Source organism: Camelus ferus, chromosome 20, assembly GCF_009834535.1.
Source record: "Camelus ferus isolate YT-003-E chromosome 20, BCGSAC_Cfer_1.0, whole genome shotgun sequence".
Lineage (NCBI taxonomy): Eukaryota > Metazoa > Chordata > Mammalia > Artiodactyla > Camelidae > Camelus > Camelus ferus.
In genome coordinates, this window is record NC_045715.1 from 21,065,647 (window position 1) to 21,093,014 (window position 27,368).

The window sequence follows — 27,368 nt, forward strand, 5'->3', positions numbered from 1 at the left end:
CTGGGGGGTGGGGGCTGCCACCTGGGTTCTCAGTCCGGGATCTAGCAGAAGTGGACTCTGGCCGCTGGAATGCCTGGGTTCACAGACAGCTTAGTTCATATTTCTTATCCTAATGACTCCCCTCCCTGTTCTACTTAATTAAAACCAGGAGAGGGGGGCTGGGGGGGATAATTAGGGAGGTCTCCAGCCGCTGCTTAATGAGCCAGTAATTAACCAGCCAGGGAGGGGAGCTGGCCTCTGGCCAGACTGGGGAGAGTGACGGCCTCTGGTCTTACCTTCCTACCCTCCACCCCGCCATCCCAGACACCAGTCTTCAGTCCAGAGGGGAATTACATTTATTCATGTCACCAAACATCAGACAGCTCAGAACAGCAATGGGGAGGGAGGGTGGGCAGGGCTAAATGTCCATTCACAGCCTATAGGCCCCTCAGTCCTGGGGCTGGGGGGTGCCGGTGATGGAGGTGGGACAATAAGCCTTTGCTGTGCCCTCTCTTCCTTTCTTCTTACTGAGAAGGAGGGTGGAACTGTCTCTCAGGTCCAAACCTTGGGAGATTTGCCTTTTCTTGGGAGGTGGAGGCCTGAACCCTCAGATCCTGCCTGGTGTCTTGAGTATAGGGAGTGTCCCCACAACTCAAGACCAAGACTCCCAGTTCCTCCCTGAGACCAGAGGAGAGGGTGAGTTGTCCCTCTGTGGCCGGGTTCCTCTCAAGGCCTTCAGCTCCCATGTACTTGGTCACAGAGGGAGTTAAATGTCCATCCTACCTTGACTATTCCCAGGGTCTGAGGACTTGCAACCCTCCAGCTCCCAGGAAGGGTGGATGAGGGCGATGACTACTGAGATTTCTGCTGGGTCTTCCAGTCTCTGGTGCCTCTGCCAGGCAGGGTTGAGGGCATGCAGTGGGCTGCCCAGCTTTGAGCCACAGCAGTACAGAGGGGCTGGTGGGGGCTCAAGTCTCAGCAGGTGTGTGTGGGGGGCTGGGACCTTTGCTCCTCCATTCGACCCCCACCCTGAACTCTCAGCAGCAACTCCAGGAGCTCCTGTCCTCCTGGGGGTAGGGGAGGCTCTGACCGCTGGGCTTCCATCCGCTGGCACTGGAGGAGTGGAGGGAAGGGAAGTTGTTGGTGAGCTTCTAAGAGGAGCAGGCCTTGAAAGGAGCCAGAGCTGGTGTGAGGGGCGTATAGGACACCTGTGATGGGGATGGGGATGAGGGGACTAGGATCTGGTGAGGGGGCAGATGCCTGGGGAGAAGGAGGGGTAGGGCCAAAGGAGAACAGGGGCCAAGAGACCAAGAAGCCTGGGCCTTGCCTCCTGGGGTGGGGGTGGGGGGCGTCTCACCTGGTGACTGAGGATGGTGCTGTAGAGCTGTTCTCTGTCCTCAAGAGGCCGGGGTGGGGCTCGGCCTAAGCTTGGGGGGTTTTGAGGGGCATGGAAGGTGGCCCTCTGCTCCTCTAGGCGGCGGGACTGGGCCTCAGCCACCAAGTCCAGAAGCAGCTCAGTCTGCAGGGAGAGCAGGGAGGCCGAGCGGGGCCCCAGGGCTGGGGAGAGGAGGGGAAGGGCTCAGGGACCCATAGAAGTTGGCAGACAGGGTGGTGGATGTGGGGGTATGATTAGGGACGTGGGGTCAGAGCTAAGGGGGTGTGATGGGGAGTCTGGAGGTGGGGAGAGAGCCCATGATGGAATGGGCCTTGGTAATGGGATCAGGAAGGATGTGGGCACCAGGGTCAGGGAGCCCCCTGGGTGAGGGGGGTACCTGTGTGGTGGGTCCCTGGAGGAGGAGGGGATGGAGGAGCAGATCGCCAAGGCCGAGTACCAGTGTTCACAGGGGGCCAGCCACGCTCATCCTGAGGGGGGCCCTGATGCTGAGAGACATCCGTTCCAGTCAAGCAGGGGTGGGGTGCGCAGAGGACTAGGCCAGCAGCCCATTTCCTCTCTTGGTGTCTCTGTTCCTGCCTCAGTGTGCCCAAGCCCGTCCAAGTCGCCTGAGTCCACCATTACTCAGTCTCTGCCTCAGGTCTTCTCACCTCCCTCTCCCAGTGTCAGCCTCCCAGACCCGGTGCCCAGCTCACCTGCTCATCATCCTCTTCTTCCTGGGGTCTCTCAGCCTCCATCCCCTAGAGGGGAGAAACTGGTGGGGGAGGAGTAGCTCTGATTTGGGAGGAGGGCCGGAACCCTGAGTTCCTGAGGGGAGTAGGGGCTGAAAGGGGTGGGGGTGAGCCGGGGGCTGGATGTCTGGGTACTGAGCAGGAAGCTGGGTTCCTGGTCAGCCCCCCCACGGGCCCCGCCCATCTCTGTCAACTTCCTCCAGTTCTCTTTTCCCACCCAAACTGCATGCTTGACCTCTCTCGCCCCAGGGGAACAGAGACTGGGAAAAGCTCCTCCAGCTGCAGTAGTGATGGGGGTGTCAGGGAGGGGAAGGACTTTGGCTTTCTCATCTCCAGATCCTCAGTAGTCCCCCAACCCCCGGCTCTGTTCCTTCCACCCCCCTCCTACCCTTCAGTTCTGTCAACACAGGAACTAGCTACAAAGGAAGTGGTTTCACTCCTCAGAAACCCCCCTCACCCCCTTGCCCCAGGTACCTTCCCCAAGAAGGACCCTCCCCCTGCTTCTCAGCTTCCCTCAGACTTACTGGGACTGGGAGAGGCATGGTTCTGGTGGGAAGCAGGACTTAGATCCAGGGATGCCAGGGCCTGAAACATGTATACATACACCCCTAGCACTGTGTCTAATAACTGTGTTGAATAGTAATAACTGCCTTATAGGTGCTTACAGTCTATTCAGGGGACAAGATATGCACCAAATGTAAGAGACAAGGGGCAGGGGAAGCTTTCCTCTAGTTATGAAATGGAAAAGAGAGAGGACCACAACCTGGCTTGGTCTTTGATCCACGTTGGTCAGGCTGGCTGGCACCAAGGTGGGAAGAGGACAGAGACATTTTGGACCTCTAAATGGCTGTCATGTTAGCTCAGTGACTTTGAACGTAAAATATGATAGAGAGATCAGGTTCTGCCACTTAATGCTTTGCAATTTGGGGCAAGTGAAACCTCTGCCTCAGTTTCTGAGAGTAAAAGGGAGGTCTTATAAAATTATTTTTTATAGTGTTGATGTAAGGATTAAGTGTGATATTAAGCATTTGGCACATAGTGAATGCTCCAGCAATGGTAGTTATTAGCTTTCAAAATACTTCATGCCTCCATGTCTCAGGTCCATTGCTATGAAAGAGGTATAACCAAGTTGCTGAATGGAGGATAAAGTTGGAGATGCTTTCTCCATCTCCCTCTACTTGAGATCTCAGGAATCTCCTAAGTGGCTATAACTAAATGCCCTTGCAAGAGGAACAAAGGGTAGGCCTGGTTTAGTGTGTGAGTCGTTTCTCCCTGAGCTACTAGAGACTTTCACCTTTTGATACCCTAAATTAACACAGGACCCCCAAGTCTACTTATTCTTGCTCTTAACACTATGCTCAAAGCTTCCATCCAAATGTTGAACCTAGGGCACAAAATTCTGAAAACACTGTGCAGTTAATCCCATATTTTTTCCACTTCCCAACCCCTCCAAAAAAAGGTAACACTTCAAGTCAGCTTTATTATGGGTTGACACATGTGGGGTTCTTAAATAGAGTGGTGGCTATAAGAGTGGCACTTCATGCCTGCAGTGGTTTGTTTGGGGGTGGGGGAAGGTGGAGAGAATGCAAGGAGTCATCAGCTGGAGTGACCCTTGGCCCTCCCTTCAGCACCTGCACAGTGTCTGGCACACAGTAGGTGCTCAATAAATATTTGTCAGCCCTTTGTGAGTGGTCGGGGTTACAGGCGATGGGGCTCTCCCTGGGAACCATATATAGGAAAGGACATCTTACATCCTGTTTGCAGTTTTGGTTCCAGTTCAGGGGTACTTCTCCCATTCCACTCCATCCTCCTGTAACCTCTCACCCTTATTTTCTGGGAGAGAGGATGGGCCTGCTTCATCCCAGCACCCTAAACTCCTTTTCCAGGGCTGCAGTTTCTCCACGTGTAAGACGATGTGGCATACACTCACTTTGGGAGGGACACTACACTCATAATCCCTCAAGTTTGGGGCTCAAGGATCTTAAAATCTGGAGACCTTCCAGACTGCCTGTCATTTAATGAGTACTCACTTTTAGAATCCCTCCCTGCCATGTAGCCTTTTATTTCTGACCCTCACCTCCCGCATTTAAGGGTACTATCTGGTGGGCTGGGGAACACCAGGCAACTTGAGGGGATCCCCGCTCCGGGGACGGAGTAAGGCAGGGAGGCGGGATTGGAGTGTTGGAGGCGGGGCCGCAGGCTCCTAGGGCCACCCAATTGCAGGGCCAGTCATCAGCTGAGGCCACACCCCCGCTCCCGGCCGCGACCCCGGATCTTCCTCGCTCTATTGCAGGGTTGGGTCGAGGCCCGCGCATGCCTGTAGAAAACCTACGGCCGCGGAGGGGCGGGCCGCCTCCTGCTGCTCCTTTCGATAGGCTCCGGCTATGCGAATAGGCCCCGCCCCCACGCGCGGCCAAGTCTACGGACAAAGTCCGAGCTTGCGGACAGGCTCCGGCCGACAGCGTCCGGCAGCGCGGCAGAGCCCCGCCCCCGCGCGGGGGCACGCTTCCCGACGGAGTTCTCGCGCTCTGGTAAGCGCCGACCTCGCGGCCCGGCGTGGCTTTGTGACGCGCCTCCAGTGGTCCCGCCCCTTCCAGCAACGTCAGCAGATCCCAGTGGTTTCGCTGGCGGGCGATGTCCCCGGGCGCTAGCCCGGCCTGGTCCCGCAGCCCTCGGGCCGCCCCCAGCTCCAGCAGCAGCTGGGCTACCTCCACTGCCCCTTCCCGGGCCGCCAGGAACAGCGGCGTCTGCTCCTGCGAGGGAGGAAACAACCAGGGGGCGAGGTCAGGGAAGGCCACGCCCCACAGGGCTGGCCCTCCTCCTGCTCGACCGCTGGCCCCTCCCCCTTCAGGTTTTGCGGAGTTCCCGCGCGTTTCACTTCTCCTGGCCCGTTTTATTGCGGGGAGCCCTCTACCCGGTCTAACCCTGCCATCCTGTGCGTCTTTATCGGCTCCGGCCTGGAGAAGGGAGCGGGCGGCCCTGGCGTTGTTCACGGCGGCGGCCCAGTGCAGCGCGGTTTTTCCTAGGGGACGACGTGGGAGGTTGTTAACCCGGAGGCTGGGGGCCAGTCGCCTGGGTTCCTGTTTCCCACGGATTCTGGTCTTGGGGGAAGGGCTATTCGGCCTGCCGGGTACCTCAAAAGCGGAAGCGTTGCCCGGGTGACCGCCGGCCTGCAGGAAGCGTTGCCCCTGGTGACGTCACCGGCGCGCGGGAGGGACAATGGGGCATTGTTCTGGGGTCGGTGGGACCGGCAGACCACCTCCCTCCCACGAGACCCTTCCCCCTTCTCAGACATTTCCCGCATCCTAGTTCCCAGTGGACTAGAGCAGTGTGTGTGTTTTTGAGGATGGTGAGGAAGACTCACGTTCTGTGTACTGCCACCGCACCGCAGGTTTACCACCCTCACAGCAGAGTGGGAGGGAATGCCCCAGCCTCCAGCTGGTCCCTCTGCTGCCCCCCTCCTTGGCATCTTACGCCCCATTTGCTCAACTTCTTTATAGCACAACATCAGCTTCCCCAGATCCATACCCCATTTATCTTTGGCCCCCACATCTGCTTTGGCTGCAATCAGTTCTTCAACCAGGTCCTCAACAGCCAGCCTGGCAGCCAGCATCAGGGCTGTGGTCCCATCCTCTGTCCGTGCATCCACTAAGGTCTGTCTGCTGCGGAGTAAGAGCTAGGGGAGCCAGAGAGGGCCAGTGATCCTTGGTATATCTGGACTTCTAGCTAAGGTTTATCACACTGTTAACCACCCCCCAGTCCGTATTCAACCATCTGTTCTTGTTTCCCTTTCAGTCCCCAATCTCACATCACCTTCCTCTGCCAAACCCTTGAGGATGCTTTTGCCTGACTTTAGTTGCAAGTTTGCCCCGTTTCCTTTAGCGACTCCATTGTGCACTGACTGACCTGGCAAACCTCCCGGGCATCAGCAGCCACAGCGGTGTGAAGAGGGGTGCGCCCTGCCCGGTCAGGCTGGTTGGGGTTGGCTCCTGCCTCAAGGAGGCGGCGGGCAGCGGTTGGTCGGGAGAATCGGGCAGCTAGGTGCAGGGGAGTCTCCCCAGTGCCCAAGGTGTGAACCTGGGGACAGGCCCCTCCACCCAGCAGAGGTTCCCAGGGCTCAGGGCTTCCCAGCCATGTCCCCTGATAGGTCCTGGACTCCACTCCCCCACAGCAGACTGCTGACATCAGGGGTGTCACCCCATCTGTGTGTAAGAGACATGAGGAATGGGAGACAAATCAATCAAAAGGACATAACTGGGGGAGGGGAGAACACGGAGGCTCAGGGAAAATCACAGCCTGAGGTGTTGGGAAGCCCAGCTTGGGCTCACAATTTTGTGTGGCTTTAATCAAATGACTTTCCTTTTCTCTGGACTTCGGTTTCCTGATTTGTAAAAGGAAGCAACAGGCCATAGTACTCTCACCCTAAGGCAATGGTTCTCAAACTTGAGTCCTGGATCAGACTCACCTGCAGGGCTTGTCAGTATTTTGAATTTCTGAATCAGTAGCTGTGGAGTGGAGCCTGAGAATTTGTATTTCTAACAATTTCCCTGGTGATGCCGATTCTTCTGTCTGAGAATGACTGCTCTAAAACACTAACTCTAACATTAGTTTCTCCAGTTCTGATAGCAAAGGGTTTTCTGATTCTAAAACGGTCAGAGGGAGTTTTCATTTTCTTGGTCTGAGTTGCATACATACCAGGTCCACGGGTGTCCACGTCAGGGACGTCCAGTTCAGATTCCTGGGGAGGAGTCAGCATGGCTGCCTGGGGGAGCTCCTGACAGTCACCACTTAGAGGCCAGAGCTGGCACTTGGAAGGTGAGGCCATTTCTTCAGCCTTGGGGATCAGAGCAAGGATCAGTGAAGTGGCGCTGACTTTTCTCTTCAACCCTTCCATCACCTTGGGACCATTCCTGCCCCAGTGCCTTCACCTGGCCCACCTCCTCTCCTTCCTCGGGGCCTGAGCACATCACAACTCCATCTTCATCAACTTCTCCCTCTGGTTTCAGTGCCCTGGAAGGAAGAGGGTGGGTGGGTAGAGAACCTTCAGGGTCTCTAAGATTTCCAGCAGCCTTCCTCCTCCCTCACCTTTCTTGTCTTCAGCTTCTGCAATAGCATCTCTCATTGCTTCTGATCATAAATACCTCCATGGGAAAGAGCCCCCACCCTGAGTCCCGGTTCTTCCTCACTCTCACTTGAGGCCGATGCTGTCCTCGCCCAGAGGGGGCCGGCGTCGGCGGGGAACTGGCTGAGTCCGAGGCCTTCGAGTGAACCCAGGGGGCAGCCAGAGGGCCCCATGCTCTCGGCGCCGCCGGCGGATGAGCTGGAGGACAAGCAGGGCCCCGAGAGCCAGGAGAAGCACCCCGGCCACCGGTGAGCACAGTACAGGCCAGGGAAGCTGGTTGGCGGGGGGCACTGGTGGAAGAGACACAGTCAGGAAAAGAGGCCATTCCTGGTGGGGCTGGGTACTCCTGTGAGACTTTGGGCAAGTGCAGTCACCTCTTTTTGCCACAGTTTCCTCAACTGTAAAATGGGAATAGTAAGAGTACTTCCCTCATGGGGTTGTTGGGAGGATTAAATGAGTTAATACTGTAAAATGCTTAGACCGAGGCTGGCACATAGTGCTATTAAGAGTTATTATTCTTTCATGTATTACCAACTGTTTGACGTGGGGATGATTGGATACTCTTGGTCTCGTAGAGAGGACAGACCGGAACCCAAGGTTTGTGGGAGGTGTACGATAGAGGTTAGGCTAAAGTACTTGGGGAAATAAGGAAGGAGACTGCAGAGCAAATGGGCCATGAGGAGATCTAGTTAGAGAAGGAGGTTAACAAGGGTAAGTCTCCATAAAGAACACTTGGGGTCCCAGCGATTCTGTTTCATTTGATCTCCATTGCTGGTTGTTGGCATGAAAGCTAGCCCGGGAGCAAAGTGAGGGGAAATGATAGGGGGTCACCTACCGGTGTCTGCACGAGGGTGGGCAGCCAGCAGGGGTCCTGGCAGTAGGGGTTCCAGGGCCCCCACTGCGGCCATCGCAGCAAGGAAGCGGAGCAGGAGCCCAGGGTCCCAGGGACAGCGGGATGCAGGGTGGTCCGGGCCACAGTGGGACAGATCCACACCCATCACCACCACGAACCTGTGGGGAAGGCACCTCAGAGGCCCCTGTGTTGGTCCCTGGCTCCCTTCCCTCCATGGGTAAAAAAACTAATGTCTGCCCGCTGCCCCCAGCTTCTTACCCAGTGCTGAGGGAGTCTGTCTCCTTGCCTACAGGCTGTGTTTGAGGGGCTGCTCTCTGGTGAGAGGGGTCTGGGGTTCCTCCTAACTCCTCTTCGGCCTGGGCCCCAGGATAGGGGTACACCATATCCCTGCCGTCACTATCCTTTCTCACCCAGAGCCCTACCCTCAGAGTCAGGGACAGCACCCGGGCCAGGGCACGCAGCTGCTGGTCCAGGGTTGAGGGGTTCAGCACCACCAGCAGGGCCAGGGAGGGCCCCCACTCTGCATCCCCGTCTCTGGGCCTGCAGTCACCCCCATCCCAGCCACATTCTGCAGTGTTGCAGCCCTTCTCGCAGTGTCCGTTGTGGAAGTGATCGTGGCAGTACTGGTCGTAGGCTGGTCTGTGGGGTGAGGAGACAGGGACTCAGGACCCCCAAGGAAACCTGACTCCCTCATCCCAGAGAGGATTCCTGATATTCCACGGCCTCTAGGGCTCTGGTTGTTAAGTGGGGGCAGCTCTGGGGCAGTGGGCTTAGTCCCTGGATGGTAGGTAGTCCAGATACCCTAATATCTGCTGACACCCTTGTTTCCTAGGACCATCCCCTAGGTCCCCATAGGTCCCCCAGGACCGTTCCCAGAAAACACTCTGCAGCTAATCTCCCTCCCTTGGGACCCTCCCAAGCTCTCCTGTCTCCCTGAAGGGGAGCCCTTTTCCCTTAGGGGTGCTGGTTGCTAGGGGAGATCCTCCACAGCAACAGGGCTTAAAGAGAGAGCTTGAGATCAGAGCTCCCACATCCCTCAGAGAGGAGCCCAGACAGAGGCAGCGCCCTCTTTCCTGGTCCCCACATTAAATATTTATGCTGCCCCCATTCCCTCGGGTTAGAGTCCAGCATCTTATACCCCTACTTAGCAATGGGTATTAGGGTAGACTCTCCCTGGGGCTTGAGGCTGTGGTCACCCTGTAACTCAGAGACCTCTGTGTCCTTCCTCCTGCCTCCCTGCCACCTCCCCCCCCCCCCCCAGCCCAAGGCAGGGCTTCAGGCTCACGTGCAGGCTGGAGGAGTCTCACAGTCGTAGCCATCAAACAAACACTCTTCAGAGTCACACTGTGGGTGGCACTGCCCATCCCGGAAGAGAAGCCAGCACCGAGAATGGGAGGGGCAGCCCTTCCAGGGGTCTGGGACCCCCAGGGAGCAGTCCCCCCCATCCCAGTTTCCTCCTGGGCCACTGCAGCCAGCGTCACAGGCCCCATCTCCACCTCTACCCTCACATCCCTTTGCTCCGGGCCTCTGACACCGGGGCCCTGGAGAGCTGGGAGGGCAGGAGCATCGAAAGCCTGGGGCCCCCAGCCCAGGCGTCTCTGAGCAGCTGCCATTGTGTAGGCATGGAGAAGGAGGGCCGCAGCCTTGAGGAGCGGGTGGGGTCAGGCAGTCAGGGCCCCCATAACCACTGAAGCAGGCACAGCGGGGCGGGAATCCAGACTTGGGGGAGGGCAGACAGAGGCCACCGTGGTGGCAGTGATGAAGGCCGCAGGAGGGGGCTCTTTGGCTACAGGTGGGGCCTTCAAAACCCTGTGGAGAGGAGAGATATTGGTGAAGGACCTTGTATTCTTCCCACTTCCTCTCAAGCAAATTCCTGGGTTAAGATAACTCAGAGGATCCTAGATTCTCATCTGGAAGGGGCCTCAGAATATTAAGTTCATTTTACAGATCCCCCCCCCCCCCCACAGTGGCATACTACATAGTGGGGGAGAAGGATGGACCACAGCTCTACACAACTACATGGGTGACTCACCATGCAAGTCCTGGAAGACTGTTAATAGAGTGATAGTAATTGAACTAGCACTATATTATCTTAATCCTTGGAGATAGGATTGTATACTTTCTCTTCTGGATAGAGGAGGACATAAGTATATGAAAGTTATTGTTAATATTGTAATTCCTTGGTTTGGTTCATGGGTGTTATCTTTTTAAAAATTTTTTATTTTTCAGGGATATTATCTTGTAAGTATAATAAAGTAAAAGAAGGCTGTGCAGAAACCAGTGTTAGTTTGTACGTTAGTGTATCAAGAACCAAGTTTTTAAGATTAACCCAGTTTGGTGCATCTGAGGTCAATAAACAAATACACAGAGTTAAAAGAATTTATCCAAGGTCATCCAGCTTGACCTGGGGGAACCTTCCCTTAGGCAATGCCCATACTTCTGATAATTCCATTCATGCTCCCACTGGATTCTGCCTTTCCCCACTACTGCTTCTGAGAGCCACTTACCACTGTGAACATGAGACAGTTTTCTTCAATAATTCCCACTCCGGTGCTCCGCCAGGTTCTGGCTCAGACATTCTCACCTTGCGTCAGCATCGGGGCGACAGAGAAAGCAGCTCTGTGGTCACTCACCTGGGGGCAGTGGCAGGTGAATCCTGGGGGTGGTCCTGGTGTGGTCTCACAAGACCCTCCGTGGGAGCAGGGCTGGCTCTGGCAGGGGTCTATCTCCTGTTCACACAACTGGCCTGGGGGCGGGGGTGGGATTAAACATAACTCTCTACTTCACTGGCTGCCTCCTTCCTAGCGCATTCCTGGGAGTCAGCCCAGCACTGGCTGCACAGACAAAGGGATCATGGGGCATATTCTCTGGGGGGGGGGCATGGAGGCAGGGGGATAGACCAGATGACTAGGCTGCCTCGTGGGTGGGGATTGTCTGGGTTTCCATGGTCAGTTCAGCTGTGCACAGAGATGCCTACACCCCTCGTCCCAGGCCTTACCTGTGTGTCCGGGCAGACACTGGCAGTAGAAGGCATTGGCCAGAGAGTGGCAGGCTGCAGTGCCTGTGGGGTGACAGGGCCGGTCCAGACACTCATCCACGTCCCCCTCACAGCGCAGCCCCACAAAGCCTGGAGGGCAGGCACAGTGGAAGCCTCCAGGTTTGGGGGTGCAGGTCCCATGGTTGTGACAGGGCTGGGATTGACAAGCGTCGGGCTCCTTTGAGCAGTTCTGTCCACTGTAACCTGGTGCACACTTGCAGGCAAAGAGGGTCAGACAGGGAACCAGTAAATGAGCCCATCCTGGCACCGTAGGGGACTAGCTCAAGACAGTCTGCCTAGCTCCCCGCCTCCAGCTCAAACCATCACTCAGCTCAGCATCCATCACAGCCATGGTAGCTTAACCCTTTATCTCAACTCCACATGATACACAGTTGTTCAATAATATGAAACGTAATCCCTTCCCAGCCACAAACAATCTCTATGCTACATTGCCAGTAAATATAGTTCCGTTTTTGGTCAAACCTTCCTCCCTCAACCACACACCCACCGGGCTCTGTCATGCTTTATTAATTAATTTATAAACCTTCATCGAATGCCTACTTTGTGCCAGGCACCGTTTTAGGCACTAGGAATACAAAGAAAATTAGAACACATCCCTGCTTTCATGAAGTCCTCAGTCAACCAGAGGAGAGAGGCAGCTAGAATTTATTGCATGCTTTGTGTATATAACCTCACAAACCTTCCCAACAACCCTCTACATGGGCCATCTCATTTGATTCTCACTTTACAGAAAAAGGAAACTAATTCCTTGACTTGGGCAAACCACACAGCAGTAGGTGGTAGGCCAAGTCAAGGACCCCATAGCTGATGCCTTAACCGTTTTCCAGTTGTTTCAGATCTTTCTGCTAGTGAGAGAGGGCCATTGATGAGGGCTGTACCACGTGCAGAGTTCTTGCAGGGGGAAGGAGGGTATGTGAGAATGGAGTCCCAACAGGGCTTCAGAAATATGATGGAGAAAAAGGGATTCATAGAGAATCTGAGGAGCTGCCAGAGGGCTGGAAGAAGCAGGCAAGGGGGGTGTCTTGGAAACTTTGGGAAGAAGGAGTTTCATGGGCAGGGAAGCAGAGCTGAGTATTAGGTGTATGAGGGTTCACTGCTAATCAGCACACTGCTTTTGTGTCAGTTTGAAAATGCTCATAAGAATAAGGTAAAAAATAAAATTTAACAGTTAGAGAAAAAGGGCAGTTGGTGGACCTGCCTCATGCCTTCTAGCCAAAGTCGTGGTTCTGAGTACAAGGATCAGGTTGCTTGGACTTGAACCCCAGCTTTGCCTCCCTCTCCTGCTCGGTGACTCAAACCACCAAGGAGGGGCCGTAACCCAGTCTGGAGAGAAGTTCGGGACATTTTCCTGAGGCAGACGCTTCTGGGGCACCATCCATTGGGAGAGGGGTGAGGAATGCCATCAAAGAGCCAGTTTGGGGTGGGGGGAAGCCAGCAGCAGTTTTGTGTTGCAGGAGTAAGGGAGGAGGGCGGGGGTGGGGAGAGATGAGGCCGGAGAGGCAGGCGGGGCTGGGTCACACAGGGCTTTGGACTTCATTGTCAAAGAGGTGGGCAGCCACTGAAGGGTTTTAAGTAGGGGAGCGACAGGTCAGCTTAATATTTTCAACGAAGCTCCCTGGTAGTGGCGCAGAGGCTGAACATTTAGGAGGACAAGTGTGAGGCTGGACGATAGTTAGGAGGCTGAGATCTGGGTGGAAGGCAGTGAAGGCCTGGACAAAGGCAGGGCGATGAGGGTGCGGGTGCAAGGACAGAGCTGAGAAGTACTAGGAGGTAAGCAGCACGACTCGGTGGTTGATGGGATGTGTGGGGGAAGTGAAAGGAAAATGCCCCATCCTCCATTCTGACCCACGACTGCCATTTCCCACAGCCAGCCCACCTTTGTCTCCCGCAGCTCCTCTAGACCCTCTCACCTGGCAGAGATAACCATTGGGTTGGGCCACGCAGGTGGCCCCGTGCTGGCAGGGCCTGGACTCACATGGGTTCACCCTGTCCTGGCAGGTACTGCCTTGGAATCCGGGGGGACAGTGGCAGAAGTAGGAGGGGCCGTTGTCAATGCAGATGCCTCCATTCTGGCACAGGGAAGAGATTTCTGTGCCTGGGAAGAGAGACAAACGGGGACTGATAAAGCTAAATGGGGTGGAAGATGCTCAGGGGCCCCAGACGCTGAGCAGAGAGGAGAGTGGGGGCCACTAACATTCCTGGAAGCCTGAGGAGTCAGTAACTCCTGACGCTGAAGAGGTTAAAATACCAAGTTCCCCCTCCTGCCTGTTTTGTCAGATGGAGAGGAATACCTCTTCTTTGGCTTATCAGAGCATTATAAGCAGCTGTATTCTTGGCTTTAAAGAAATCTCAACTGCCCTTTTTCTCTAACTGTTAAATTTTATTTTTAAGGTGGGGGCATGTGACTTAACTAATGGCCTGTCTGTCCCCTGGGTTTTGCATCCTCGCATATTCTCTCCCAGTGATTCCCACTGACCATCCCCGGACCCCACAATAGTCTCCTGAGTTCTTCTCATATCAAAATTTATTTGATCAAGGCGGGGGTGGTATTCTTGTACCAGGGGTTGGCATAACATCCAAGTGAGCAGGGCATGGTGAAGTATGTTGAGCATAGTTGGGTTAAATGTGGTTCACTGCAGTTGAGTTATGGTGATAATGGCAATGTTGAGTTGTTCCACACTTTCTGTCCCAGGTGGTTGTGTTAAATAGGAGTCTCGTCGACTGGGCTGGTTGATGTTGCTTGAGTTGTGTTGAATGTGGTGCTAGGAGCTGAGTTGTGCTAGGCTGTCCTGGGTGTTGAGCTGTGGCACCGTGACTGGTTGGTCTGTGTTACTTGGACTCTTGGTTGTTTGGCTGAATGTTGTGTGTGGATGTCCTTAGGGATGAGGTAGAGGAGGACACCCTTTTCTCTCCATCTGCTCCCTAGTCGGTCCTTGGGTTGGTACCTTGGCTCAGAGCAGCCCTCTGGCAGGAGGACAGCGGAAGGTTGCAGAGAGGCCCAGTCCATCCCTGGAGGCACAGGCACTGGAAGGAGGGCCCAGTCTGGATGCAGTGGGAATTGTGTGGGCAGGGCTTCTGGGCACATAAGTCCATCAGCGTCTGAGGGTCAGGAGGGAGCATGAGGCAGGAAAGAGCATCAGGTTCGGAGATGGTCCTCTGCCAGCTCCTCAAACTCCCTTATCTCTAAAACTCTTTCCTGGATGGTCTGGGACCAGGTTACCCTCTCTGGTTTCCTCTGATACTCACATCCCAGAATAGTCCCTGGGATCAGAAATCCTCTCAGTCCTTCAACTCCATACAAATCTCAAGTTAGACCCCAACTCCTAGACTCCCAAACCTCCTTTCATGTGGACACCTCTCCTAAGCTTCCCTGCTGCCCACCTTTTAATACCTGAGACCCTCTCCCTGGAGCTCTCTAGCCACCCCCTCCTCAGCACACCTGGCTCAGTGCCCCTCACCTGGCAGCTACCTCCTGTGTAGCCAGGGGGGCAGAGGCAGTGGGGACCCTGAGGGCCATCTTGGCAGGTTGCCCAGTTCCTACAGGGGCTGGATAAGAAAGAAGGCGTGGTAGGAGGAGGGTCTGGGAAACAAGGGGAGGGAGTGTGTGATTCTGGGGGGGCAGGAGGGCCTCGGTGAGGGGGAGGGGAAAACAGGAGGGAGGGCGGAGTGAGAGGGTGTGGGGTATAGGAGGAGAGGCAGCATGGAGCCCCGGAAGAGATGGAGAGGCAGGGTGGGAAGGGCTCCCTCCCTTCCTCCAGGGGTCTCTGTGCCCTGCTCACCTGTCTGCGCAGCTGGGACGGATCCTCCCCTCACAGCGTGGGCCCTGGAAGCCCGGGGCACAGAGGCAGGAGGAGGTGCCGGGCCTATTCACACAGGTGCCCCCATTGAGGCACGGTGCTGGAGAGAGGAGGCTGTGAGGGGTTGGGTTCCCTGCCTGTAACCTGGCCTGTGACCTCAGTCACACTGCACACAGGACAGCGCTCCCACCGCCACTTCCTCACCCAAACGCCGGCTTGCGGCATCCAGTTAAGTTTTTAAAAATTATGGCACAAACATACCCTGACCAATTTCTGCATTGTCCTGTGGCCCAGCCCCAGACACGGTGGGCACTCACCAGAGGCACAGTGGTCGACGCTGATCTGGCAGCGGAGCCCAGTGTGGCTCGGAGGGCAGGTGCAGGAGTAGCCCCCAGGGCTGGGGCTGCAGGAACCACCATTGAGACAGGGCCCTGAGTGACAAGCTGTCACCTCCTCGCTGCACGTGGGCCCTGAGGGAAGTGGGTAGGGTCTGAGAAGGGGACTTGTCCTTTTCTCCTCTCTTCCTCCTCTTCCCTTTCTCTTTCCTTCCCCTCCTCATCCCTATCACCACTCTTCTCCCCCACCCAACCTCTCTTCTTTTGTCACCACCTCCCACACATCACCCATGTCCCCTGCTGCCCGTGCCCAGTTCTTGGTGGTGACTGAGACCCAGAGCCCCTGGACACAGGCCTCCACTGGTCTTGCCCTTGATTTAGAGGGTGGTCATCCCAGGGTATGTGTGGTTTAGGGAGCAGCTCACCTGTGAAGCCTGTGGGGCAGGTGCAGTTGTAGCCAAAGGGCTGGGGGTGGCAGGTCCCTCCATGGGCACAGGGCGTGGAGACGCAGCCCCCCAGCTCTGAGTCACACTCCGGTCCTGTCCAACCCACATCACACACACACGAGGATCTGGTCACAGAGAGGAAGGGAAGGGTTTTCTCTTCTGATGTTTTTCTCTTCTCCCCTCCCCATTGGTCAGACCCCTATGACCTCTTCTTTTGTTGGCCATGAGACTCTGGCCTTTCCTCAGTGGCTTTGCTCTCAGCACTGTCCCCCTTCTGCCCCAGCTGCTCTACCCATTTTCTCCAAGTACATTTCTCTTTATATTCCGTCCATAGCTTGTTTATTGGCTGTCTTTGCTCATTAGAACCAAAGCACTATGAGAGCAGATACTGCATCTCTTTTGTTCTGCACTGTTCTCCAGTGCCTGGAAAAGTGTCCACACATAGACGCTCAATAACTATTTGTCTAAGAAGTGGTGAAATGAATTGGTCCTGGGATTTAATACTACTCTGCTTTCTGCTTTGACAAGCCCCAGCCCCAGTCCTCTGTTTCCCTCATCATTTATGAACTCTCCCCTCATTGGATAGCACTCACCAGCTGAACCCTCCCATTGTCTGTGACCCCAGTACTTTGCCATCTCCTTCCTAGTCCCTGTTGGCCATTTCCTACAGGCTCGCACCTCACTGGCTGTCTTCTCCTGCCCTATCTGAGGAGGACCCAGAGGAGACTGTAAATGGGGAGGGCCCGGAAGATGTTACCTCTGGCAGTGCCCATGGTGGCAGGTGCAGTTGTCTGCAGCAGGGGCACAGCCAGGGCTTCCATTGGGGCAGAGACAGGGGGCCTTGTCCTCCTGATCCTGGCATGTTTGCTTGGGCTGGCACAGGTCGGGGGCACACAGGGGAATTTCACAGAGATGACCTGGGTGGGGAGATGGGTCAGAGAGAAAACAGAGTCCCTCCCTGTCTTTGATGGGGCCAAAGGCCACTTCTTATGCATGACTTGCTTCCTCCCCAAGGACCTGTCCTTCAGTGGCTCCCTGTTGCCTTGGGATACTAACTTCCTCAGAATGACACGTGGGGCCCTACACGACGTGACCTTCCTGCGACTGCTGCATTTCTCACCTTTGCCCCACTGTACCCTAAGCTCTGGGCTCCTACAGTCCCTTGAGTCAGGTACGCTTTTCTTCCTTCTGTGCCTTTGCACATGCCGTCATCTGCAGCTAAAACATGCTGTCTTGCATTCTGTCTCAACAAACTCCTACTCAGTCCTTCAGACTCTGTTCATGAAGGCTTCCCATCTCTAGTCTGGGTTAGCCCGTCCTTTGTGTTCCCATAGGATCCTGTGCATTCCTCTCTCAGAGCACGTCTCTGGGCCATAATCAACGAGAGACTTGGTCTCTCTGCAGTAGATTTAAGGTCACTTGGGGACAGCATCTCTTACTCAACTTTGTGTCTGTGTCTATTAAGTGCATAGTAGGCACTTAATAAATGTTTGCTGAATAAGCAAATGAATGTTTTGCCTTTGAATCCCATCCTCCACTCCTGATCCCCAATCATGCCATTCACTTTGGGCCCGGTGTGGGCCCTACAGTAACACTTGCCCTCAGCCCCTGTATGGTTGTGCAGGTTTTGCACTGCAGAACTTTAAGGGGTCCCATTCTCATTCTGTTCTCACATCCCAGTCCTCCAACACCCATCAATGACCTCTGCTCCACCCACAGTGGATTTCATTATCCCTCCGGTTCTTTCCAGTGCCTCCCCTGCTGACCTGTGAAGCCAGATGGGCAGAGGCAAAGGAAAGCTCCTGGGAGATCGAGGCAGCTGGCTCCAGCAGGGCATGGGCCGCTCAGACACTCGTCCACCTCCGCCTGACAGCGCGGGCCTTCAAAGCCTGTGGCACAACAGGAGGGCCAGGGGCTGCACGGACTCTGCCCCTGCCCCTGCCCCTCTCTCTCCTCCAGTGTTTGAGCCCCAGTTTACCTGGGAGACACTCGCAGTGGAAGGATCCAGGCTGGTCCCGGCACTGCCCACCGTTGGCACAGGGAGAGCTTCTGCACTCGTCTATGTCCTCCTCACACCGCGGGCCGGTGAATCCTGGTGGGGCGGGAAGCCGGGGGGAGGAGAGGTGGCAAAGGTCTTTTTTTTTTTTCTGTAGATGTATTAGAGAGTTTGTTACAAGTGTTTGAGCTTTACAGGCATGATTTCATGGATTCAAACAAGAAATTGAGAGTTGACACTGCTGTTAGTCTTCTCTTGGCAAATACAGAAACAACATCGCTACAAATGGCAGTGGAGAGACTCTTGTTTCAAATGGTTTGGTTTGGGGTTTTGTCTAAATGTATCATGTAATAAAGGGACCAATTTGGGGGCTTCTCAAATAGTGATGTGGATTTCAGGACATAATGGAGCATAACTTGGTAATTTTATTCTTCATTTAAATAAGGCATAACTGGATATGTGTACTAATGTTGAAAACACATTTTACCGAAAGCATAAATACAAGTCCTGGCCCTTCCCCTTGCCAGGAAAGAGGAACCTGGAAACCTTTCCAGAGAAGACACCTAGGGCAGGTCGAGGTGACAGAAGGGTGATGCAGAAAAGGTGAAGCTCAACCACCTGCTGGCTGTGTGACTTTGGGCAAGCTACTCAACCTCTCTGGGCTCCACTGTAAAAGAGGAATAATGACAGAACCTACCTCATGATACCATTGAAAGCATTCAAGGAGACAATGCCTGAAAAGTACATGGCCATGTGCCTGGCCTGGAGTAAATACTCAACAAACCTCAGTTATTATCATAGCAGGGAACACAGGGGTGTTCCATGAAGCTGGAGAAGGCAGGCCTGGGGCAAATTTCCCTGCGTCCCTGGAGGGCAGACCAGCCCGGCAGCCCCGGCAGGCAGGGAGAGCATACAGGGGACTCTGAAGGAGGGCTGGAGAGGAGGGACATTGGGTGATCTGGCCGGACAGAGATGAGGTGGGCGAGTAAGCAATGGAGGATTTGGGGGATGTAACGGAAGAGAGCTTGGAGAGCAGAGGAGAAGCTGGAGAAATGGGGGACTCCTTGGCCAGGCTAGAGGGAGCTTCAGGAGGCCCCGGGCGATTGTCAGGTCTGAACTGTGGAGGTTCAGGAGCCCAGGGGGCTGAGGGGGCTGGACTGGAATCTGCACTCACCGGGCCGGCAGACACACTGGAAGCCACTGAGCAGGTCGTGGCAGTCAGCCTGGTTCAGGCAAGGGGCAGAGGCACACTCATCTGTCTCCACCTCACAGAGCTGCCCTTCAAAGCCTGAGGGTGTAGAGGTGCGGTCAGGGGTGAGGCTCAGCCACGCCAGCCTTGCCCTGGCTGCTCACCCCTTCTGCCCGGGAGGCCCGGGTCCCAGAACCAGCCTGGTCCCTGACTTGCTGTGTGTCTCCATCAGGCAGCCCCTCCCAGGGTGCCATCTGCATAGGGGCTGGAGAGGTGAACCCGAGGCTCCGCTGCTCTGCTGTGTGTGGCTCTGCTCTCTCCAGTGTGAAAGCTCAGGGAGCAGGGCGCCTGCGGGGACCTGTGGGAGGGCTCCTGGGAAGTGTCTTTTGGGGCTATTCCTCTGTGCACAGAAGGCAGGGCTCACTCGGGATGGGGGGGAGGGTAGCTGATCAGCCTCGGGGGGTTCTCGAGGTGCCAGTGTGACAAATGAGCATCTACTTGGAGGTGGCTCACTCCTCTTGTTCTACCTGGACAGGCCTCTGTGCCAGGGAGACCAGGGATCCCCAAGGTAGGCATTTGAAGGGCATCTGGGAAGCTGTGTTGCTCCCATATTTGTCCTGTGTCTTTGGCCTCATCCTGGTCTCCACTGTCTCACCCTGAACTGAAGCTGGACCAGCCTCTGGACCTCAGTTGCTTCCCTCTTCTTGCCTGGGGAGCCTGCCTCTGAAGCTCCTTGTTATCTACAACCTTGTCCCTCGGATTACTGGGTAGTTTTCTCAGCATTTTTTGTTGGATGCTGTCAGCATGGAAAGGCTGTATAGTGTAGTGGTTAAAACTATCAAAGCCCTGGGTTTGAATCCTGGCTCTGCCACTTACTAGCTGGGCAACCTTGGACAAATCGGTTTCTTCATTTATAAAATGGGCATAGTAACGATGTTGACCTCATAGGGTTATTGTCAAGATTAGATAATGCGTGTAAGAGGCTCAGGCAATACCTGGCATAGAGTAAGCTGTTATTTTTCTGGTTTCATTCAGCTCCTTGATATTGGCTCTGTTGCTGTCTCCCTGGGGAGATAATTCCCCTCTTAACACTAACTTGTACGTAGGCGCAGCCTTGCAGCATTCTTTCCCGTTGTACCAAATTCAAGCACACAAGCCCTTGGGGTTTTAAGGGTTTACTCTTGATCTCTCCAGGGGAGAGTTTCTGTGATTAGAAGGACCATTCTGGGTTGGCATGAGCAGAGGCTGCAGCGTGAAAAGCTGTTAACCGCTATTCTGCTTTCCCCTGATGGGCCTCTGGGTCCAATGGACCAGGCTGTGCACCCTTAATGACTTTGAAGTGAATACGTCCTCTTCCCCCAAGAGTAGAGCAGTGCACAACCTCACTACGTCTGTGGCCGCCCTTCTCTTAGGGGCCATCGGTTTCCAGAGTTTTCACCTGGGGGTGGGGAGAGGAGGAGAAACATTCTTTGGTAACTGACCCCAACTGACCTGAGGCTATCTAGGCTCCAGAGAGGTCACACCCCGTGGGTTAGTGCCCTGTCTTCTCTACCCGAGGCCCCATTCTGCTGGTACCTGGTGGGCAGAGGCAGTGGAAGGTGGCGAGCAAGTCCAGGCAGGTGCTGCCCGGGTGGCAGGGCTGGGACAGGCACTCATTGTGATCAGCCTCACAGCGGGATCCCGTGTAGCCAGGGGGACAGAGGCACTCAAAGGAGCCGGGCGTGTTGAAGCAGGAGCCGCCATGTTCACAGGGACTAGGGCCTTGCTGGGCTGCGGGGAGAGAAGAACCGGGGGTCCACAGGGGTCGGGGCGGGAAGGCAAGGAGGCCAGACTGGCAGGGACACTATGGGGGGTCTGTTTGTGGCAGATGAGACCCAACTGGGGAAAGGGCTTGTGTCTTTAAGAAGGAGAAGGACTCATTGGGGCCTGGAGGGCTGAGCGTTGGTGAAAAGACTGTGTAGGGAAGAGATGCCAAATCTGGACAAATTCAGGAAAGAGGAGATGTTAATGTTTTTAATTTGAAAAGCAATTTGCCTGTTTCTCTCTTCAGTGCAGAGCCTGTCTGGGGCTCAGAGTGGGTCTGATGAGGGGTGCCTCACCCATCTGACACTCGTCCAGGTCCTGGTGGCAGGTGGGCCCGGTGTAGCCAGGCTGACACAGGCAGAGAGTGGAGCCCGTCAGGGGGTTTGTGCTGCACTGGGCTTCCCCATGGCACGGCCGGCTCAGACACATGTCCTCCATGTGGCACAGGAGGCCTGGAGGGCAGGTGGGAGAGGCTCTCAGAGGCTGCTTGAAGCCCCCAGCTGCCCTCCTCATGCTTTGCTCAAGTGCCATCCCCACCTCCCACCTCCCTGTGCCCCCCACGCCACACCTGTGCGGCCAGGTGGGCAGAGGCAGGAGAAGGAGCCCACACGGTCGATGCAGGTGGATCCTGGGGCACAGGTGGCTGCAGCACAGTCGTCCAGGTTCTCCTCGCAGCCCGTGCCTCCCCAGCCACTGACGCACACACAGTGAAAGCTGCCAGCTGAGTTCTGGCAGGTCCCTCCATTTTTACAGAGAGGGGGACCCTGAGCCTCACATTCATCCACATCTTCAGAGCAATCCCAGCCTGCAGGGGGCGGGAAGGGGACAGGTGCTGGAGCTGGGGCCCTGTGGGGAGGGGAGAACAAGGGACGACCGTCTGGGCCACTGGTGCCATCGACTTGGCTTCAGTGACTCACCTGTCCAGTCCTCTGGGCAGAGGCAGGTGTAGGTGGCCAGCCCATCCTGGCAAGTGCCCCCGTTCTGACACTGGTGCCCCACACAGTCATCTGGATTCACCTCACAGCTTGGGCCTGTGAAACCTGTCAGGGTCATGTGATCAGCTGAGAAAGGGGGACCCACGGGAGACCACCTGGGTGCCCAGAAGAGCCCTGTGAGGACGCACCTGGGGGACACAGGCAGAGGTGGAAGGTGGAGTCTCTCCCTGGAACCAGCTGACAGGTGCCCCCATTGAGACAGCCGCTGGTGGGGCAGGGTCCTGGCTGGAGCTTACAGCGTGGCCCCTCCCGCCCGGTGGGGCAGAGACACTGGAAGGATCCCAGGGTGTTGTGGCAGGAAGTGCCCTTGGGGCAGGGTCCTGGGTCCAGGAAACACTCGTTGATGTCATGTTCGCAGGCATGGCCCTCGAAACCAGGTGGGCAGCGGCACTGAATCTGGGGGTAGGTGGTCAGACACACCCCTCCGTTGATGCAGGGGTTGGCTGAGCAGAAGTCCCGAAGCTGGCACTGCTCACCTGAGGTGAAGGACAGAGGAGGCACAAATTCCAGCTCCTCTGAGATGACCCAGCTCTCCCTCCAGGTTATCTGTGTCTAATTTCCATATTTACTTCCCTTCCCTCCCATACCCTCTCTGCCTTGTTCCCTCACCCTCAGTTTTACCATTCCTTGGGAGGGTTCTATCTGGAGTGGCTACCTTTTCCAAACTGAAAACAGTACATGGAGCTGTTGGTAGGAGTACTGCACCTGAGCCCTGCTGGACTGGGGACGCAGGGTCCCTTCAGTAGTGACCTTGGTGGGGAGATGAAAACCTGCAGGCTTTGCATGCAGGAGACAGAGCCCCTCGCTGTGGGATGACCGGTTATGTGCCCTTGGGCAGTTGGCTTGCCTTTCTCATCTTGATCTTTTTTTTTTTTTTTTTCTTTTGGCAGGAGGTGGGGGAGGTAATTAGGTTTATTTATTTATTTTTAATGGAAATACTGGGATTGAACCCAGGACCTCATGCTAAGCATGAGCTTTACCAGTGAGCTGTATCCTCGCCCCCAAGAACTGGCTTGTTGATTCTCAAGACCTCTGTCCTCAAAGGGCTCCCAGTCTCTCAGTCCCTAGTTCCATCCTTCCCACCCCATCACCCCATAGCCCAGCCCTTGTCCTGCCGGCTGTTCCTCCCTACTCCCGCCAGTGCTCACCTGTCCATCCTGGCAGGCAGGAGCACTGTGGGCGGCCTGAGGCCTGGATGTGGCAGCTGCCCATTTTGGAACAGAAGGAAGAACAGGGGTCCTTGAGCTGGGCCTGGCACCTCTCACCAGTGAAGCCAGGGGGGCAGGTGCAGAAGAAGCTGGGGGCGGAGGGTGAGGTAGGGCTGGGGGAGCTGGGAAGGGTGGGAAGCAGGGCTCGGCAGCTGCCCCCATTCTGGCAGAGCTGGGCATCCTGGCAGGGGTCGGGAAACTGGCACGTCTCACCCAGGAAGCCAGGGGCACACCTGGGCAGGGGAGGAGAGGAAAGCTCACATCCTGGCCCCTCTGCCTTCTCTCCTCCCTCCTGTTCATTTGTTTCCCTTCAACCACCTCCCTTTCTCCCTTCTCCTTTCTTTTCACTTCTCCCTGCTCTCCCTCGCCCTTTCCAGTCTCCCATTCCCACGAGGTACACTCACTGGCAGGTCCCTTGCCCCTGAGATAGGCTCAAGCAGGTGCCTCCGTTAGCACAGGGTTCTGGGAAACTCCCACACCGCAGCCCTAGGGATGGAGATGAGGATGAGAAGGGAGCAGGGAGCATTATGCTCCCCTTTTCCTCCTCTGATTAATCCGGAGGGACCTGACCACAGCCGCCCCCCACACACGTGCTCTAAACCACCATTGCCTTTGTATCTGTGTTTCTAGTCTCCACGTGGCACTTGCTCCCCAGCCCCCCAGATCCCAGGCCTCTCAGTTACGAATCTCCACCCCCTCTTTCCTGTTTATTCTCTGGCCTCCTAAGTCCAGCTTCAGGATCCGTCCCTCGGAAGCAAGGCAACAGGGATTGGAGGGGGGGGGCGCTGAGGGGACTCCTGGGAGGTGAATGGCTGAAACATTGAAGGGATTTCCTCCCGGAAGGGCCCAGCATTGAGCCATCAGGGGTGGGGACAGCTGGACCAGGAAAGGGACTTGACCTTCCCATGTCTCCATCTCCTGCTCCCCTAGCAGGTGGTTACTCTCTTTCCTCTTTTCCTCCTAAATGTGATCACAAGACCCTGCTGTCCCCCAGCTGCAGGGCCAACTGGGTTCTCCCTGGGGGTGGGCACCCTCTCACCCATCCCCCTACGGTCACCACCCCTGGCATGAGGCCTATAGCCTTGGGCTGTATAGCTGCAGAGGCAGAGTTGAGTCTCCCTACAGGCTATTCCATCTGGGAGATGAGAAACTCCTCCATCCAGGGCTTGGCCGTCTGTCCCCAACCCATGGGAAATCGTCCTAAGGTCCCGTCTTGGTCCCTTCACCTCTCCCACCCCGTGCCTCACCTCTGGTCTTGATGACACACAGCAGCAGTAGCGGCAACAGCAGCAGTGAAGGGGGCTGCATCCCAGAGCCCCTGCCCCAAGATCCCCTCTGCCTCCTCTGCAGGGACCCTCCGAGCCCCCACTGAGGCCACAACCACCTCCCCTGCTCCCACGGCCCCTTCTTCCTCCTCCTCAGCCTGTAGTGAACCTCACGTCTGAGCTGTTTCCTGAGTCACACAATGTCCTGGACACCCTGGTGATGGGGGGGAGTGGAGGAAAATTGAGGGGGATGAGGGAGGGGCCTCTGTCCCTGACAACCCCTGGGGAAGTGGGGCGGGTAGGACAGCGCGGCCAGAGGGCGTGTGGTAGAAGGGGAGCACTGGGCTGCTGGGGCCCTGGGAGCAGCCCCGCCTTCTGCTGTAGATGTGTCCTCTCCTTCCCAGAGGGGGGACTGCAAGGTGGCTGCAGGGCCCTGGGGCGGGGGAGGGTCAGGGCCTGGAAACAGAGGTGGGAGGTGATGGGAGATCTCCTGTACCTCTTCCTAGGAGAGGAGGCTTTTTTCATGAGGTCAGGACGGATGCTTTTCAGGGAGTCTGCCCCTTTCTATGACTTGGAACCACTAATCTTGGCAGAAGGAACCCAGAGAACTTTGGGGTCTCACCTTGGGCTTTACTGGGGACTTAGTTTTCTCCTTTCGGGGGAACGGGCAAGGCGCTGGGCTGGTTTTGGGGGAAATCTTGGCCTTCTTTGGCAGGGAATGTATAAGATTGTCATCAATGAGAAATAAATGTCTTTTACACTGAATTTTTCTTTGATTTTTTTTATTGGAGTACAGTCAATTACAATGTGTAATTTCTGGTGTACAGCACAGTATCCCAGTCATGCATATACATACATATATTCGTTTTCATTTTTTTCTTTAAAGATTATTACAAGTTATTGAACATAGTTCTCTGTGCTACACAGAAGAAACTTTTTTTTAAAATCTATTTTTATTTATAGGTCTACACTGAATTTTGTAATCTGTATTGTCCCTAGCAAACACTGCATTTGGGTAGGTGCCCCTCCCCCCATGGCTCCCTCCATCCACCACAGAAGTCCCTGGGAAGCAAGGAATGCCAGTCATTGAATTAAAAATCACAAAAGAGAATTCATGGCCCTGACTCATCCAGCGTTCTTGAGTCAACCCAGGACAGCTTTGGGGTCAGCCACACACCCAGTTCCTCTAGTTGCACAGAGAACCGAGAGTCCAGGGTGGCTGGAGGTGTTATCAGTGACTGTGCACGGCCCCAGCATCGAGGCACGCCCGGCCACAGCCTGGTGCGTCCTGAGCCTTGGTCCCCCGCCAATGAATACACTTTGCCAGCACCATTCTTTTTATTATTATTAACTTTTTATTTTGAAGTAATTTAAAACTCACAGAAAAGAGGCAAGAATCCTAAAAATAATTCCAGGGTACTCTTCACTCAGATTCACCAACTGATTTGACCACATTATTTGTGGTCATTTGACCACATTATTTCTCTAAATACACAGTAGCATTCTTTTCTGAACCATCTGAGACCAAGTTGCACGCAGTATCTCCCTTTCCTTGTAAACACATCGATGTGAAGTTTTTACGAACAAGAGCCTTCTTTTACATAACCACAGTACGACCGTCAAGATCAGGAAGCTTAGACTGATACAAAATTATTATCTGACCTACAGTTCATATTCAAGATTTGCCAATTGCCCCATAATGTCCTTTATAACGATTCTCTTTTTTTCTTGGTCCAGGATCCAACCTAGGATCATGCATTGCATTTGTCTTTTCAGTCTCCTTTATTTTAATAAAATAAAAAGATACAATTCCTTAGCCTTACTTTGTCTTTCATTATATTGACATTTTTGAGGAATACAGGTTAGTTATTTTGCAGACTGTTCTTTTCTTATTTTTTTATTTTAGTTTTAGACGGTTCTTAAATTTAGGTATGTCTGATGTTTCTTCAGTTTATGCATCTTTTGATTGCCACACAAGTGATGCTGAGTCCTCAATGTATCACACCAGGGACACATGAGCCAACATTTTTTTTTTTTTGCATTTAAAATTAAAAAAAAATTTAATTTTTAATTGAACTATAGTTAGTTTACAATGTTGTGTCAATTTCTGAACATCATTCTTTTTTTAAATATATATTTTTATTGAAATATAATCAGTTTACAATGCTGTGTCAATTTCTGGTGTACAGCACAATGCTTCAGTCATGTAGGAACATACATATATTCATTTTCATATTCTTTTTCACCATAAGTTACTGTAAGATATTGAATATAGTTCCCTGTGCTATACAGTATAAACTTCTTGTTTATCTGTTTTATGTATATTAGTTAGTATCTGCAAATCTTGAACTCCCAATTTATTCCTTCCCACCCCCTTCACCCCTGGTAACCATAAGTTTGTTTTCTATGTCTGTGAGTCTGTTTCTGTTTTGTAAATAAATTCTTTTTTTAAAAATTCCACATATAAGTGATACCATATGGTATTTTTTTCTCTCTTTCTGGCTTACTTCACTTAGAATGATATTCTTCAGGTTCATCCATGTTGCTGCAAATGGCATTATTTTATTATTTCTTATGGCTGAGTAGTAGTCCATTGTATAAATATACCACAGCTTCTTTATCCAGTCCTCTGTTGAGGGACACTTAGGTTGTTTCCATATCTTGACAATTGTAAATAATGCTCTATGAACATTGGGGTGCATTTTCTTTTGCACAGATAAAACATCTGTTTACATACCTGTGAAGGACATGAATCTCAAGTTTCATCTCATTTTTTAAACTTTCTTCTCGCATCTTGGTCAACCACCTTGTCACAAATAAGAATGAACATTATTCTTAATGGCTGATTAGTATTCCACTGTTTGGTGAACCTAGTTCATTAAACCAGTTTCCTACTGTAGAGCACTTAGATGGATCTCAATCTTTAAAAATGTGGTAAACTATGGTGCAATAAATATTCTTGAACATACATATTTGCAGGGTTGTCTAATTATTTCCTTAGGTTAAATTTCTAGAAGGGAAACCACTGAGTCAAAGGGTCAAAGGATAGACTTTAAAAAGAAAAATCTGACTTTGAGAAGAATTAAGACATGTATCTATTTGTAAGTCACCCTCCTTTTTTCAGTCCAACGTATTTTTAACATTCACTGCAGTTAATTATCCTGTGTTTAGCACTAGTTCTATTTTTCTAAAACTACA

The 27,368-nt window shown here is 54.0% G+C and overlaps 3 protein-coding genes across 12 annotated transcripts in view; 1 reads left to right on the forward strand and 2 right to left on the reverse strand.

Moving 5' to 3' along the window:
• Positions 1 to 317: 317 nt before the first annotated feature.
• Positions 318 to 2,109, reverse strand: GPSM3 (G protein signaling modulator 3). Its single transcript, XM_014554192.2, has 4 exons — positions 2,068 to 2,109; positions 1,752 to 1,860; positions 1,337 to 1,536; positions 318 to 1,092 (listed from the first exon to the last, which is right to left on the reverse strand). Exons 1-4 carry the CDS (start codon positions 2,107 to 2,109, stop codon positions 955 to 957), a joined length of 489 nt encoding a protein of 162 aa, XP_014409678.1. The 3' UTR covers positions 318 to 954.
• Positions 2,110 to 3,563: 1,454 nt separating this feature from the next.
• Positions 3,564 to 24,395, reverse strand: NOTCH4 (notch receptor 4). 4 transcript variants are annotated; one of them, XM_032462723.1, is made up of 30 exons: positions 24,153 to 24,395; positions 23,310 to 23,391; positions 22,846 to 23,138; positions 21,826 to 22,173; positions 21,620 to 21,742; positions 21,271 to 21,507; positions 20,999 to 21,154; positions 20,475 to 20,669; positions 18,885 to 18,998; positions 17,693 to 17,806; positions 17,481 to 17,603; positions 16,472 to 16,631; positions 15,694 to 15,839; positions 15,251 to 15,403; positions 14,916 to 15,033; positions 14,595 to 14,682; positions 14,082 to 14,235; positions 13,112 to 13,231; positions 11,077 to 11,139; positions 10,712 to 10,824; positions 9,364 to 9,887; positions 8,337 to 8,717; positions 8,061 to 8,236; positions 7,296 to 7,515; positions 7,032 to 7,113; positions 6,799 to 6,937; positions 6,010 to 6,305; positions 5,632 to 5,779; positions 5,028 to 5,125; positions 3,564 to 4,856 (listed from the first exon to the last, which is right to left on the reverse strand). In XM_032462723.1, exons 1-30 carry the CDS (start codon positions 24,211 to 24,213, stop codon positions 4,164 to 4,166), a joined length of 5,718 nt encoding a protein of 1,905 aa, XP_032318614.1. In that variant the 5' UTR covers positions 24,214 to 24,395; the 3' UTR covers positions 3,564 to 4,163. The 4 variants fall into 4 exon arrangements, with proteins under 4 accessions (XP_032318614.1, XP_032318613.1, XP_032318612.1 ...); XM_032462722.1 differs by having other exon boundaries at positions 11,077 to 11,329; positions 13,047 to 13,231; positions 22,846 to 22,901; positions 24,153 to 24,394; XM_032462721.1 differs by having other exon boundaries at positions 7,041 to 7,113; positions 11,077 to 11,329; positions 13,047 to 13,231; positions 24,153 to 24,394.
• LOC102507588 (butyrophilin subfamily 1 member A1) overlaps positions 4,516 to 27,368 on the forward strand; it is a 58,986-nt gene continuing 36,133 nt past the window's right edge. For 6 of the 7 annotated variants that reach the window (XM_032462733.1, XM_032462732.1, XM_032462728.1 and 3 more), the window contains exon 1: positions 4,516 to 4,634. The gene's annotated coding sequence lies outside the window, so the exon portion shown is untranslated. The remainder of the gene's footprint in view (positions 4,635 to 27,368) is intronic. The other variant, XM_032462729.1, reaches the window with a different exon arrangement.